General features: G+C 28.6%; 1 protein-coding gene across 3 annotated transcripts in view; it reads right to left on the bottom strand.

The window, feature by feature from the left end:
- Nucleotides 1-7030: 7030 nt before the first annotated feature.
- Nucleotides 7031-17239, bottom strand: part of LOC142319351 (uncharacterized) — a 725216-nt gene continuing 715007 nt past the window's right edge. The window contains exons 17-18 of one of the 3 annotated variants that reach the window (XM_075356557.1): nt 11998-12086; nt 7031-7608 (exon numbers count right to left, since the gene is read on the bottom strand). In XM_075356557.1, the coding sequence (XP_075212672.1) occupies nt 12018-12086 (69 nt within the window). In that variant the 3' untranslated portion in view covers nt 7031-7608; nt 11998-12017. The remainder of the gene's footprint in view (nt 7609-11997; nt 12087-17239) is intronic. The other 2 variants (XM_075356565.1, XM_075356555.1) reach the window with 2 other exon arrangements.

Here is a 17239-nt window from a genome sequence, read left to right as displayed (position 1 = left end):
AGGACAATTTAGAAACTCTCTCATCATTAGTATAAAATACAAAAATAAATTACCCCAAAAAATTAGCAGTCAAAATTTATAATTTTCTACCTGCGCCATGACAGGTAACTGCAGTTTATTGATATCATCATCTCCGACATTAGAGAAAAAAAATTACAGTTGTATTACCATTTGATTGATTTTTCTTTTTAAAGAAAAATCAATCAAGCATATGGTTTGATAAATATTCTTAAATCTTATTTTACTGTATCTGATGTTTAGTAATCGTTAGCATTAATTAATTTAATATCATTAATATACCTTGTTTATGACAAATTCCACCAAGTAAATAGTACAAGTACTTATCTTTTTTCTGTTTCAGGAGGAACGCGTTTCTGCAGTTTGATTATATCTTCCATAGCTCTCTTTTCTTCAATGTTAATGTTTATTTTTATTCGACATATAAAATTATTAATACTCTTAATATTGACTAGTAAATATTTTGTTACAATAATTAATACTAGAATGTACCTAAGAAGTTATCACATGAAAATCACACTTGCGAATCCCAGTTTTTAAAAATACTTGTCAAACTGAACATGGAAGGTTCATTGTTACACTCTCATGTAAACCTGAGACATACATTGGTGATTCTCTAAATATTGCAAAACAAAGATTTTAGATTTAGAAAACAAGCTAAATCAAGAACATTCTCTCAAAAGGAAGTTCACTGACTTCATACATGAATATTTAAAACTAGGTCACACATCTGAACTCAACTTACATGACTGGTTAATTATAGAAACAAACGTATTTTACTTACCACATCATCCAGTACTTAAGGAATCAAGCTTAACAACTGCGAGTCGTTAAGCAAGTTGTAATTGTTTTTGGTGGCTCTCCTAAATCTTCAAATAACTTGTCTCTCATTGATACCTTATAAGTTGTGCCTATTGTCCAGCTAACTCTCTTTTCAATAATCCTTAGATTCAGGTTATATAGTTATGTCATTACAACTTTCTTTTTCCTGTTTAGCCTCCGGTAACTACCGTTTAGATAATACTTCAGAGGATGAATGAGGATGATATGTATGAGTGTGAATGAAGTGTAGTCATTACAACTGAGGCAGGGAAAGTGTATAGACAAATTTTAGTTATGTCAGAAGACAGTAATCTACAAAGGATCTTATGGCAAGATTCCTCCGACAACAAATTAAAACTCTATGCATTAAAAACCGAAAATTATGGTACAGCAAGTGCTTCTTCTTGCCTATAGATGCCTTATTTAAATTGTTTAAGATAACAAAGATCAATTCTCTGTTGTTTGTCAAACTATATTAAATGACTTTTTATGTCAATCTTATAACAGGATGTGATATGGGTTTCAATTACATAAATGGTTCCCTAGTGATTCAAATACAAACAATAATTAACATTTATTAAACGATAACTGTAACATTTTATTAAGATGAAAATATATGCATATTACAAATCTTATAGAACAACCATTTAGACAAATGGATATTCAAATTTATTAAACAAAAAATACCTACTGACTTAAAGAAATTTACTGTCTATCATTGCTGGAATTTACAACCCATTAGACTTACTTGGACTGATAGTATTTTTATATAAACACTTCATGCAACAATTGTGGAAAATTAAATGTCATTAGGATGGCATCTTACCTGATAGTTTAATACCACAATGGTGAGAGATCTGTATGCACACTTAAGCTCAATTAACAACAATACTATTTATAAAGCAATTAAGAAACATATTACTTTCACTTCTTTTCACTTTGCTGATGCATCATCACTAAATGGTTGTGCTAGTTATATGTCAGAATTATTTATTCCAAAGAAACAATTTTATCCAACCTTCTCTGTCCAAAATCTAGAGTATCACCACTCAAACAAATTTTACTACTAAGATTGGAATTATGCACTTGTGTATTACTAACTCATTTGACAATCAAGTGCTTACATCTATAAATACTCACATCGATAAAATTCATTAGATTCTTCCAGGTGGAAAGTATTTATTTCTAATCAATTTTTGGAAATTCAACAGTTTAATTCTAATGCCAAGTGGCACACATTACTTCATCTGACAAACCTGCTCTCAAGGTTATTTTCCTGAAAGGCGGCAAAAACTTAATCTATGATGGCATGGACCTCTTTAGTTATGTCAATATGCAATACTTTATACTAAACAATAACTTCTTGTCTAATGAATTTATTTAACCACCTGAATGTGATTCTGAAAAACTTAAATATATTTACATTATATAGATAACTCTCATTTACTACTACTACATTATCTAACTACTTTGTCAAAAACTTTTTGTCACTTTCAAAATTAATTTGAATCTTTAATCATGCCTTCCAAACTTTTCTGTTTTCTTTTATGTTTATTTATATGCCTTTCAAGTAAGGCTATACATTTGTTTTTGCTTGATGATATCGCCACATAAGCTTGAAGCTCGTGCATGGGATATGGAAATGTAGCGAATGAAAAATTTGAAATTAGAATCCAACTTAACTGTGAACACTCTCATTGCTGCATTGAAATGCTTTATTTCTCTTAGATGTATAACAAAACAAATGTTCTTTGGTCAAGGAACAGACTTTAAAGTTGCAAATAATATTCTCCATAAATTGTTTACAATATTTAATCAAAGGAATTTAAATAGATGTTCACTCCTTTTCCAATTACTCTGAAGAGTTATATAACGTACTCACACAAACTGAAGCCATTTTAAACTTATGCACACTATATATACTGTATCTTCTGATTCGAGGGATTCACAACTACTGATAGCTGCATACTTCCTTATTGGATCTCCTCTGACTACAATTCCTGACCCTAATTTCACTGAAATCTCTATTAATCTTTTAGGTCATTGGCAACTATTGCAAAATTGACACAATCAAATTTTAAATATAATAAATATTTACTTAAATCAATTTTAACTACATAATAAATCAACAAACTCCTAAGTGGAATATCTATGATGAAGATAGTAATGTCAAATAAAAATACTCCTCTTCTATAGTTAAACATGGTTTAATAGTGATACATTGTTTACATTATTATTATAATACATTTAACAATGATACATTATTAGCAATACACAAACTATGTTTGTTAAAAATTGTAAGAAACTGAATAAGTGCTTATTAATATTTCTCTTGCTCTAATTCAATATTCAAGGTATTTGTCTAGCTTGGTAAATCCTTATCTGGCTTCACTCAATCCATTACAGATATTAAATTACACAATTTATTATTTAAAAAATCTATTTTTACAGTGTACTGTATAATCAAGTTTTGCCATCTAAACAAGCAATCTACTTATTTAGGAAATTCATGTATTCAATATGTATAATCAAATTTTGCCATATGTACAAGCAATTTACTTATTTAGGATATCCAAACAAATTTATCTATTTAAGAGATATACCAATACAAAGTATTAAACGAGTTTTGCCATCGTAGCGATTTACTTATTTAGGATATCCATATAAATGATTTACCTATCTAAGAGATCAATTAATTCTTGCACAGCAACTAGTTTTGCCACCTCTTCTTTCTTTTTATGATTAGCCTCCAGAACCAGTGTTAAATATTACTTCAGGGGATGAATGAGGATGATATATATGGAATGTAAATGAAGTGGTATTGTACAGTCTCAGATCGACCATTCCTGAGATGTGTGGATAATTGAAACCCAACCACCAAAAAACATTGGTATACATGCTCTAGTATTCTAGTTTTGCTACCTGTACAAGCGATTGCTTACTTAAGTATCCAGCCATCAGATTTACTTATTAATGTATTCAAGGCACTCATTATATATGCTACTCAGAGTTTACTTATTCCTCAGATGGTTACTCTATCTATTCAACACTTGACACTTACACACTCAATTGATTCACTATTGATCTCATGCAAGATTTATTTGTTTTAAACATTCATCCAAATTAGAATTCGCTTATTGAAAAACTTTACTATTATAAAAATTGTTACTTACGAATTGTGTACTTGTGTTATTATTATTTAATATGTTTACATATAGTTTAAAAATCATATGATTATTTATCAGACGTTTAATCATGGAAGCATATATTATTTCTTCTTATTTAATTGTTTGTAAAAAATGCTTGTTCTCGATTGTTTTTTAAAAAATAACATTATATTGTCTCATTTATTATTTTTAATAATTATTATGTATTTTTTAAATCAACATAAAAATGTTCAAGCTAAATTATTTATTTAATGTGTTTAAAAATAAATATTAATACTAAAACAATGATCTAAATATCAACATAAAACATTATGAAAATTTGTACATTTAACTGATGATCCAGCATCTCTAAGATGCGACGAATTATCCTTTCAGTATACTGAGAGGCAAGATTTGCACAAAGAGAATATTACTTTAAAAAGAAATGACAAATTTCATTAAAATAGCTCTGACCATTCTAAAGACATCAATTTTTACTTAAGAAAAAGCACAGAACAGGGAGCTCATGAATAAAAGTTATTTTTGAATTTGAATATAAACTCAGATGATATGAAGAACTTTTTTCTTGTGTTGATGTTAGGAATACATTACTAAAATACTGTATAACATCTTTTACACAATTTGTGTAGCAACAAATTGCTTTTCTTTCAGAAAATTAAGAGCTAACTGAGAAAAGATTCAGTATTACTAAAGAAATTATCTTCTTATCTCCTTAGAATTTTGATTATCTAGAAGTTTATAACAAAACTATACACCATTCAGATACAATTCTAAGGGGAAAACAAACATAAGAGAATGGACTATTTAATGCTTTCCCCAGAAAGTTGGACATCCAATTTTGGACTTGTTACAAATACCCATCAATCTAAATAAACTGGGAGAAAGTTTTTTCTTTGAAAATTTGTTTAATGATATTTATTCATATAAGAATATATATATATATATATATATATATATATATATATAAACTCTGTTCTACCTTATGAGGAGTATCATTGTAATTTGAATCAATTTACCATTGACATTACTGATTTTGGGGGATTCTCTTTTTTCATACGCACAACCTGAAATTGAATTTATTTATTTCAATGGTATGTATGTTGATTAAACAACTTAAGTCAAACTTCTGTTAACCTTCATCTAGACAACAAAAAATTTAATATTTCCCTAGCATAAAGCTAACATTTCAAAATAAAGAGGGGAATAAATAATTCAAAGCCTTGGGAAGCTTCATCAATATAATTTTATTGCCACAATTTTAATTTTCAAAACAATTAGTTCAATAATTTGAAGAGGCAGTTAGGGTTTTCCCCAAATCAATGTCAAACAATATACAAGACTGATATAATCTTTAGAAAAGTTATTGGTTTTTATATGCTCGTAATGATATCAAATTTTCAAGAAGTTTACTTTTGAAGATGTAATAAGGGTTTACTATTTTCTTCTAGGTTTGCTATTATCTTCTTGTGTATAATGTAGCAAGGCTATATATTCTACAATTACTTTAGAAAAAAAATGCAAACTTATCCTGTTTACTAATGAAGCACTAAAATTATTTAAAATTCACTAAATAAGTCTTTCTGGGCAGAAGTAGTGTTAAACATTTTATTTATTTTGAAGTATTATTTATTAATAATAAGTAGTATTAAAACCTTCATCTTTAGGTTCCTTGGTTATCATTCTTGATGTGATTTAATTAATAAAACATTCTGATAAACCTAGGATGTACAAAAAAAGCTTGTTAAATTAACTATTACTTCATAATAAAGGATGTAGCAGCTAATTCTGGGACCCTAATTAACTATAATTACATCAGACATTCCAAAATTTATAGGCAATCTTCTGACTTTTCACCAATTCTTTAATTTATTAAATTTTCAAGAAAATTTAAGTGTTTTCCTAACTGCTGACACAATTTTGCAGTTTGTATCTTACATTAAGAGGAATGTTTACTAAACACTTAACCATCAAACCCTAATCATTAGGTTAGCTGGTTTCATCTATAAAAAAAAGATGACTAATGTCAGGAAAATATAAAAAAATGATAATTTTAAGATTAAACACAATTGATTATAATGAATTTTTTATTGTTTTTTTCCTTAACCTACGAACAAGTTTACAAATTCTACCCAAAATTACATATAAAAATGGACAAGACTAGACAATTATAGGCACCACAGTTTACCTTATATAATTTAAAAACATAATTATTTGGAATCAAGGTTACTACAATAAATTAATATTGTTTTTAAACAATAATATTAATATAAAATTAAAATTCAAACTTCTTAGTTATGGTATTTAGAAAATAATAAATATCATGTTTGTTTCAACAAAACATGAATAATACATACTACTTCAATTTTTTATTTGAAATATTACTTGATTTTATAAAACAAAACAATTTTTAAGTACAGCAACAGAGATTTCATATCAATTTTTATGATTGCAGAATATAAAACTGTTGGTAATGACACTTATTACTACTCAATTCATGAATTTTCTATTTAAATATCTATTATATTAAAGTTTTTTCATAAATAATTATGAAAAATAATTATCATAATTATGTTTTGTTAATTTATTTTTATAGATAAATAAATATTTATATTTCTTTTTATTATTTACTACATTATATAACATTTACTAAAAATTACAGTCTGTATTAAAGTACATAATTATGAATTTATATGAATCTAATATTATAATATGTACACAATGTTATAGAAAAAAAACATGCCAAAAAATTGACAGTTTTATTCATTAAATATTCACATTATAACAGTACCACATCATATTACACTGCATAATGATTTTATTACACATAAATAACATATTTTCTTCATTTATACAAAAATGTTTTAACTGAATTTTTAACATAGTTTGCTTTGGTACGATACTACTTAAAATAAATAAATAATGTGTGTGTATATATATATATATATATATATATATATATATATATATATATATATATTATAGATAATTATATATATTTATATTTAATTATATATATGCCATGAAATTATCTAAAAATTTGTAACTGAAAGTTTTTTTTAGGAGATGTTAATGTCTCCTTTCACTAAATTTAGTATCATTCCATAAGATCATTGATTACAATGAATTTTAATGATTTAAATCATTTTAAAATTATACATTATGTACAGTATTATTTTAAAAACTCCACACAAAAAATGAAAAAAAAACCTAAATTATTATTATTTTTAATGTTCAATAAAATAGTAAAATAATTATCGATTAATTAAATAAAATATTATTGTTATATACAATTATTTTTCTTCTTTTGTACATTATAGCTCTATTTAACTGTATATTTTTCCTTAATTGTATATTAAGTTATATTGTTACAAACTTTTCAAAATTTAAACAACTTACTCAACCATTTGGTTGAGGAAGTGGTTCACATTTTCATTGATTAGCTGTTATCACAATTATTCTGTGATGCTGCAGGACTTCAGGACTTATATTTGATTTGGATTACCACTCCTCCAATATGATCTGTCACTGATATTGAGTTAATAATAATGATCTGCTTGAGACTGGATAAGACCAACTGCCAAATTGGAACTGGAATTACAGACTACAGTAAGATAATATTATATAAAAGAAAACATTTTTCAATTTAAATACAAAAATTAATAAAACCTACATTTTTTAAGATTTACCACATAACCTTTTTTGTAAAGGTTAGATTATGTACAGATGTAAAGGTTAAAGTATTAAGTCTTGCTAAGGGAGGGTTGATGCTGCCTATCCAGTAAAATTATTGTGAGACAGGAAAACATTTTATTAGAAAGGCAGAACATATTTACTAGCTATTACTGTGACTATCTGTCATTTAACATGTTATGTTGGCAACAGTACAAGTTACATATTTCTGTACGAGCATTAATAGTCAGACATCCTATTCTCACCGGTCTATTTTTCAGTCACACTGTAGTTAACTTTAATGTAGATAAAATTAAACAGAAATTCCAGAATAATTACATAAAATTGAACAGAAATTAAACTAGAAAATCCAAAAATAACACGATTCTAAATTATAATTTTTAATTAATATTAAATAATCCATGTTTCACCAAATGTATATTACATATACACATATGTAATAATTCCTATTAAATTACATATACACATTTTTTAAAGTACATAAAATTTTATTTCATGAGTAACTTCTGATTTTTTTTTTCATTTTTAATTTTTTAATGTTATTATTGAATTATTATTTATTATAAAACTTTTGTTAAAATCACGAGTTAATAATAATTAACAAATCAATATACTTAATTTTAAAAAATAAATTAAAAAAAGAAAGGAATTAAAGTCTGATTCGATCGATGTGCACACCTTGAAAATTCAAATATTTCATTAACTAAACTTTTATTTGGCTTTAACTCTGGAACCAATGAAAATAAGTACTACTTATGATATGTAGTTGACAAGCTCTCATTGAGGGCTTATTACTGCAGTTAAGAAAAAGTCCAAAATCCAACTTTTTTTTTTTTGAGCTATTTTGGACACTTTTGGTTCAGTCGATTGCAACCAAAAGGAGAGGTGTATAACTAGATGTTACAACAGTCCTAAATCCAAAATTCAACATCCTACAGTTAATTGTTTTTGAGTTATGTGAGATATGCACATACATACATATGTACGTACAGACAACATGTCGAAACTAGTCAAAATGGATTCAAGGATGGTTAAAAAATGGATATTTCCGTTGAAATCTGAAAACTGAAATTTTTATGATCACAATACTTCCTTTACTTCATACAGGAAAGTAATTATTATACTAAGTGTAGCATAAAAGATCAGATCTATTTTTTAAATCTGAAAGTTGTACATTGAATGTCAATAAAAGCAAATAGAATGTATAATACATGTAAATAAAAATTAGTTCAATTGTAATTTTAAAATTCTTCAACAAAAGCTAAATTGAAAAGTGGGAAAATGACAATAAATTTAAATTATTGTAAAATTATTAATAATTATTATTACATATTAATTACATAAATATTGTACATCAATCATTTCCTGCTGCTATAGATTTTTATAGATTTATATTTTTATTATTATAAAAAGATTATATAGATTTATATTTTTTTGCTGCTGCTGCAGATTTGAAGGTATAAAAAGCACTCTTAACATTTTTTTTTTTTTTTTTAATAATAAAATTATTTAAAATTAAAGTAGTTGTGTGTTCTGCAGACAATTTTCTTATAGCAATTATTAAATATAAATAAAATTAATTACTAAATAAGAAAAGTTCTATAATTTAGTTTGTTAACTAAAGTTCAGTTGCGATAAACATTTTATGGTTAATTAAATGTAATCAAAATTTCTAGATAAAAATTCTTTGTACAGTTAATGTTTTGTTTCACTTATATACTAACAAAAAAAAAAAAAAAAAAAAAAAAACAAATTCGATTATCATAACCTTATTTACATACCTCTGTATTATAATGCACTACATTTATTTTAAGATTTTACAAATAACAAAGTGTACTATGTAATACATTTATGAATGACAAGAGAATTTAATTATATATTTTAAGAACATTTCAATTAGGTATTAATAGAATACCATTTCCAATTAATATAGTTCATAAGTACTACAACACTGATGTAACATCAGTCATAGAAATCCAAAAAATCTGCTTATTAAAACAATCAAAACTTTCCATTTTAAACTACCAGGCTTAAACCATAAACTTATTACAACTGAAGTAATAATTATCCTATTCTCATTTTGTACATATTATAATAATATTCTAATGTATTAAATAATCATACCACACTTATCTATCCAGTGGTCTGGTTACTAGAACAGGAAAAATCATTTAAGTGTTGTGAAATTTAGTGATCTGGAATGGAAACTAGACAGAAAAAATGAGCTATAGGAAAATGAGCTTTTGTAAAGGTGAAAAGATTGCTTCAGCAAGAAGACACAGAACAGGGTTTGAGAAAGAAGTCTACCAAATGTTTATATAGGCTGTATTAACATATTAGGAATATAAATTGTGGATGGTCAGAAAGAGAAAAGTACTTGGGTAGTTTTGAAATGTGATTACATTGAAGAATATAGAAAGTGATGTGGACAGGCAAAATGAGAATAAATTGGAGGGAACAAAAAGTGATAAAAATGATAACAATGAGGAAAAAGAGCGATCAGGATGAGTAAACATTAGCAGGGAAGAAGTTAAGAGGAAATCGATGGATTAGAAAGGAAAGAGACTATAAAAAAATGAAAAATGATGCTCAGAACCAAAAAAAATGGAAAGAGTTCAGTTAAAAAATGTCAACCAGACAAGAAAGTAGACTCGGGATATATATTTCAAATTTAAGAAAAATAAAGACCTTAAAGATATTTTTAAAAACTGGCTATCTTATTAAGAATACTGAGAGCATAAGTTTTGTGTGTAAATGAATTTAAAATAATTCTATTTAACTGTATTTTCTTTTATACATTGTATAATCATAAAAATGGAGCTACAGAGAACTTTCCAGAAGAATTGAGGAATAAATCAAACTTTATTATACCTGAAAAAAATTAACATGAGATAAAAAAAATTGATCATGATATACTGGTGTCCAACAAAGAACTCTGGGTTTCAAGCACAAATATAGTTCTTATTTTGTAGCACACAATAGTATTTTTTGAGTAAACATGCAGCAACAACCATTAAGTTTTAGTTTTCACATTCTCCATCTGACAGCAGTTGCATTAGACTGTTGCACAAGCCAAGTTGTTGTGAGCCCAAGCTTTATTATCACGGGTTAGCCACAACAGTAAGCATAGTGCATGTACTCATTCACAGAAACGTAATAAGTGACTGTTGTGCAAAGAGATTATACACCAGTCTATTGTAGAAATTCTCAGAGTGACAAAAGCATAAATAAGTGGTGTGAACAGTCTTTGGAAACCAGAAGCATTTTAAACCAGGTACGCCTAAAACAAGTGCTGGAAATACAGAAAGAATTCGGCTGTCTTTCCAACAAAGTCCAAACATTCAGTTTGTAATATTAGTCATTGACTAAATATCCCTAAAAGCACTGTCCATGATATTGTTAGCAAGTTTTTGAAACTTTATGTTTATAAAATGTAGCTATTCAATGGAATTAAATCTAGTGACAAGCCACAAAGACTTCAATTTATAATAACTATATTAAACTTCATTTCTGCTGAGGATTTCTTCTTTTGCGGCTATGTAAGACATTGTATCAAGAAAAATTTCAATCACCTGAGCGAAAGACTAAAAGCAGCTGTGTTGCAGACATGCTTGCCTTAGTGTAGAATAAAGTTGATTATAGGTTTGACACCTGCAGGGCTGTAAACTGTGTTACATTAAGTGGTAAAAATAACATTAAACTTTGTAATTTCAAGTATTAAAACACGTACACTTGGAATTCTAAATGTAATAAAGTAGATTTAATTAAAACTGCAGTTATTTTGTTTTTTTTTTGTTTTTTTTGAACACGTGGTATTAAATTACCATAATCTAAGAGGAAAGGGAATTATCGTAATAATAAAAGTGGCCAATTATATATACAGTATTTTATTATACTGTATTGTTATCATTATTATATTGTATTTTACTTATTTTCTTGCTCACAATATACAAATTGTTTAAACTAACAAAATATTTTTTATGAGTTACAAAGGGTTCTTCAAACATGGTAGTAGACATGTGAAAATGATGTGAATTTTCTTGGGTATAAAAGAATAAACTATGCTTTTACATTAGTCACCATCTCTTGATGTAACATTCAAAAGATGAATTTGATAGAATATGAACACTGACATTATACTTCTTATAGTCCAATAATACCTACTTGCTGATGTAAAGTTATTTTGTGTTTCACTTTCTTTCTTATTATTTCTATTCATTTTTAACTGAGTATAAATAATAAAGAGATATTCTTCAAAAGAAAAAAAAAATACTGTACGTATAATTTATAACATACTTACAAGAATTAATTTTATTAAAGTTACGGTCTAGGGGAAACATCCTTCTTTTTATCAGCATGTGAATCAGTTCCAGAAGAGTGAACGGTATTCTGCAACAAAAATAAATCAATATTATTTTTAAATTTCAATATTATTGTAAATAAAACTTTTTCATTTATTATTATTTATTTATTTAGTTTTTAACCATACAAATTAAGTGATTAAATGCAAATATACTTTATATAAGCATTCTAATCAAAGTGGATTTCCCACTAACAATTCAGTAATTAAATTCGTACAATCTAATTCTCTAATTATAACCTAGCTAAATATTATGACTTTTATAATTGCTATTTGTATAAAAAAAACATACAATTTCAAATACAACAATAAAAAAAATCCCTTTCAGCATGCCAGAAGGCAGAGGTAGATTTCACTGGTGCTAAATAGGGAAAAAAGATTTAAACCTTAAATCTTAAAAAAGATTTCTACCTTAAAGTTAAGAAAAATTTCAAATTTACTCAATACGACAATGGTTGCATGTGGAAAAAAGTTTCACATGTTTAGCATACAACAAGCCCATCTTCTTACAATTACAGCAACATTTTAGTTATCCCTTGCTGTAAGGGTTGGTCATATCAAAAATTGTTTCAGACAAAATTTTAGATAATGTTTAGAGGCGCTCCTGGGGAGGGACATCTCGGCCAACCAGAAGAGGAGATCAGGACACACTTCTGTGATCCAGGGGGGACCGCAATGGGAGGCCCTGTATGGGGCTGAAGACAGGGTGGGCAGTCTACACTGCAACTCACAAATGCGACAGAAGCAACATCTTCTAGGCGGTTACCGATCACTCCTTGTTGTATTTAAAAAAGTTTAAAAAAAAAGGTAAAGTTTAGAGGACTAATGACCACGTTAAATCGACTTGATACTGTGCCTATGAAGAGCGCTATGATTTTTTTTGTCTTCAAAACCCCATTTTTTCCACCACCCCCTGGGCCAATGGTTGGTGATATCAAAAAACTTCACTTAGATATGTTTTAGGCTGTTATCCAGATTAGTAGGGAATTTAAAAAATTCAATATTTTACTTAATAAGTTATAACAATATTTTGTTTTTTCGAAAATGATCCCTCCATTTCCACCCCCCATGGTCCGATTTTTCCCACTGATGAGCTTGACCGAGATTTTGGGTTGTTATGTTTCACATATCAATTTGAAAGTGATTGGCACAAAATTACGGCAGTTATCGTGTACACAAGAAAGTGGAATATATATATATATATATAAACTTTTGAACTGATGGTGTTTTTGGTGTCTGAGAGATGTGAAACACAAAGATATGTCAAAATTTTCCATAAGTCAAATCATGGTACCCATTACAATAGATAGTTTTCTTATAAAATCTACCTAAAATACAGAGAATACAAAATAAGCATATTTTATTCTCTCATCACCTGATGTTCAGAATGGTGACAGGTCCCTTATGGCACCACTCGCTCCATTCATTTCTGTCCCAAGCCTTATCTTTCATCCTTAGTAGCTTCCTAATCTTCACCTCACCTATTAACTTCACTCTTTTTCTTCCTCACTTCCTTTCTCCTTCCTTCTCCTCAGTTCCTTTCCCTCCCAACGCAATTGTCAAAAAATTCCATTTCTTCTAACCACATGTTCTAACCAGTTTCCCTTTCTTTTGTGAACTTCCCACATACATGTTCTTTCTTCTTTAGCCCTGTTCATTACTTCCGCATTTAATACTTTATTTGCCCATCTTACTTTCTCCAGACTGGGATTGAGGTTCAAAAGCCTCAATCCAATCCATCTTCCTTGTCTCATCATCCATGTTTCATTTTCATAAAACAAGATATTCTGTTCCATTTATACTTTAATTTTTATTCTTATACTTCTAAAGGAAGCGAAAAATACAAAGTAGCTAGTTGACTGTTAAGGTATATTTGAAAGAAGCAAAAACTGAGCATAGAAGAAATATTTATGATTTATATCCACAATATATTAACAGTATAGAAATAATGTCAAAATTCTAAAATCTCAGTTGGCAGATTTGGAGTAATGGTAAACCTTATTTCTCAGGACGGTATGAAAATTTCATATTCAAACCCAGAGGGCATCTCATATCTCATTATACTGGAGATAGTTTCTGTTTTATGTTGTCCTTAAGCTCAAACCTGGGCATACCTACCACAAAATTGGATGATCTTAGATTGGATCAAGTTCCTGGTTCTATCCCTCATAGAAATCCACTGCGCTTAGCACAGCTCCATTAAATGAAAGTAAGATTGATTTAAATGGATATTCTGGTATTTACATGAGTGCAAACTGGACTTAGATTTGAATCCCAACCCTGTAGGGGACAACACCCGCCTAGTGACATTCCGGTCACCGCCACCCCCCCTTCCTTGCCATGATGGGCTTTGACCCCTAATAAGCCTGGCCTCACTGGGATGCCACCAATGTAAATGCCTCAGTAGACATTTACATCGGTGATTAGTTGTCTCAGCTTTTGCCTTCACTATAGGCCTCATCCGGACATCTTGAATGTCCTACATCATTGCCCTCTGAACTTGCTAACCAAGTTTGCGGAAGCACAAAACCCATGCCTAGTTCCACATTATTGAGCCAATTCCTGTGAATGTCTTGAAATTCAAGACAAAAATGTTGTTCACAACAATGAAATTTAGTCCTAGTTCCCTTAATGAACTCAACTACAGTTCAAATCCTAGACTTAGGTTATATATTATGGATTCCAGTCTGGTCTACAAGGGAGGGACTTAGATTTGCATCTCGATTCCCCCCCAAGGGGAGAAGATCCCGCCTCGTAGCGTGTCCGGTTGCTACACCACCCCCTCTGTTCCTAGCCAGTAGTGGACTTAGATTTGAAGCTGAAATATTACTGTGTAAGTTTTGCTTAGTAAGAATAGCCTGCAGTCTGCCAATGCTGCACTATCTGATTCATATTTTTTTATATCAAGTGACTATTGATGATAAGCAGATTATTGTTGTAATTCACAGGGCTTAGTCAGTGGAGCAAAGGCAAATAAATTCTTCATGGTTAAGTATAGGAATTTCACTGTTTCATATAGCATATGATACCATATGGCATATATACCATGATTTCCTTTTCTTTAATGTTTAGGTTTCTTTTTCTCAATGAAAAAGGATCATGAAAACTACTACAACTATTTTCCTAAACATTATTTTGAAAATGTTAATAAAAAACATATATAACAATACTCATGTTAAGAATAAAAAAACTAGTTCATCTAATGCTGCATTTTTATAAAAACATAAATTATATTCTGAAAATATTTATATAAAAACGTTAAAATAAGTTATTTTCTGATTTAAAGATATACTTTTAAATATGTTCATATATTTAAATATATTTAACACTTAAATATGAGTGAAATAGCTCATTTCTTTATAGGCAGGCAATAATACACAAGACTGTAATGTTTCTAACATCACACCACCACATTGTCTTTAATTTCTTAATAATGACAAGGTTAAAACTAGAATTCACAAAGAGACATCAATTGGATTACAAATTTTAACTGGACTTAACTAGATTACATCCAACAACCTCTGAAATTAACTAAACAGCGCTTTAACAATGAAATATTCTGATCTTTATAGCATCATATCTGTCTTGATGCATCCCTTACATCATGTCATTCTCTTTTACTCCCAACAAAACTTTTCAGTTCTCAAAACCTCACATTTTTTTTTTTTACATTATCCAACATTATTAATATTTTATGGAATTTCTTCTTTTTAAATTCTACTGCTATTTGTATCACTGTTTTAATCAATATTTCTCTCCTTTCATATGGCCCAGTTGATTAGCTTTCTTTTTCTGAATTGACAATTGTCCTATTTAAACTTATTCTCTAATTCTCTCTGCACACATTTCATGTACCTCCAACCGTTCCTTTTTGTTTTTGCATTCTTAACATTCACAAGACTCTTCAAGTTCAACTCACTACGTAATAGCTTTCTATTCTTTAACTAAGTAATTCTCTAAAAAGTATTCTCTATTCTAACTTTCTACTATGCAAATTTTTTTCTATTAAACACTTCCTTAATTACTATATTCTAGTTTTTACTTCATTTTCATTCTTGTAATCTTCTGCAAACATGATAGCTAAGTACCTGTATTATTTTACTTGTTCAATTCTTGCTGTATAAATATTATTGGTTCCTACCCAAATTAACTTTTGTTAATTTAGCATTATTTTCATTTCATATTCTGCCATTATTATTTTTCCATCATTGAGACCATCATATAAAAGAGTTTTATTTGTATACAGAGAATGGAGCAAAACAATTAGACAATATAAAACTTGAAAATGAGACTTTAATTGTAAACAAAATACTAACTAGGTATACCATTGTAAAGAACAAGGACAAGCATTTATTTTTCAACTCATGTTTTGAAGATAACATGCAAGTGATCATTATTAGTGGTAAGGTACATCTTTGCACAGTGTCTGCGGTAAGGTACATTGTCTGACGTCATCCATGACTTTCCTCAGCTGATCCACTGGAACTGCATGCATTTCTGCTCAGATGAAATTTTGCAGTTCCTGTACAGTGTGAGGTTGGTTGGTATAAACTTTCTCTTTCAAATGGAGAGTTTCTAAAGGCGAGCAGGAAGGCCGTGCAACATCTCTGAAACGAAAGATGACATGTTGAGAAAACATTTTTTTTGGATGACTGCCATGGAATTTATACTGCTTGGGTGGTAGCGCCATGCTGTTGGAACCATACCAGGCATGTTGACACAATCCTGACAAAGTTCATTATTAAGAAATGTCTGCAACAGCAGTACATATCGATCTCATAAGATCAGAACAGACTGACCATTAGCATTCTCAAAAAACTACAGTGCGATCACTATAAATGCACTAACTAACACCATTTTAGGTAATTTGGCCACTTTATGGTCAAATCAGCAAGCCTCACAATTTGACCATCACCAATTTCAAAAAAATTCACAGGATTGAATATATCTATAAAGTGATGCAAAAAATATTTTTTTCAGATTTTTCAGTCACTCAGTTTTTTGTGTAGGACCTCGTAAAAAAGTGAAAAAATTGTAAAAATTAAGGTTCAGGTAATTACAAAAGATTAATTTTCTCTGCTCCTATAAGAGCTAGGAGAGCTCAATTTGGTGTCATTTTAATGTTCTTGAAATGGGCTTTCATGTGATACATTGCTTGGCAAGATTTTGTGACATTAATAGT

This window comes from Lycorma delicatula, chromosome 1 (assembly GCF_047948215.1).
Source record: "Lycorma delicatula isolate Av1 chromosome 1, ASM4794821v1, whole genome shotgun sequence".
Taxonomy (NCBI): domain Eukaryota; kingdom Metazoa; phylum Arthropoda; class Insecta; order Hemiptera; family Fulgoridae; genus Lycorma; species Lycorma delicatula.
This window is presented reverse-complemented; position numbering and strand designations above follow the sequence as displayed.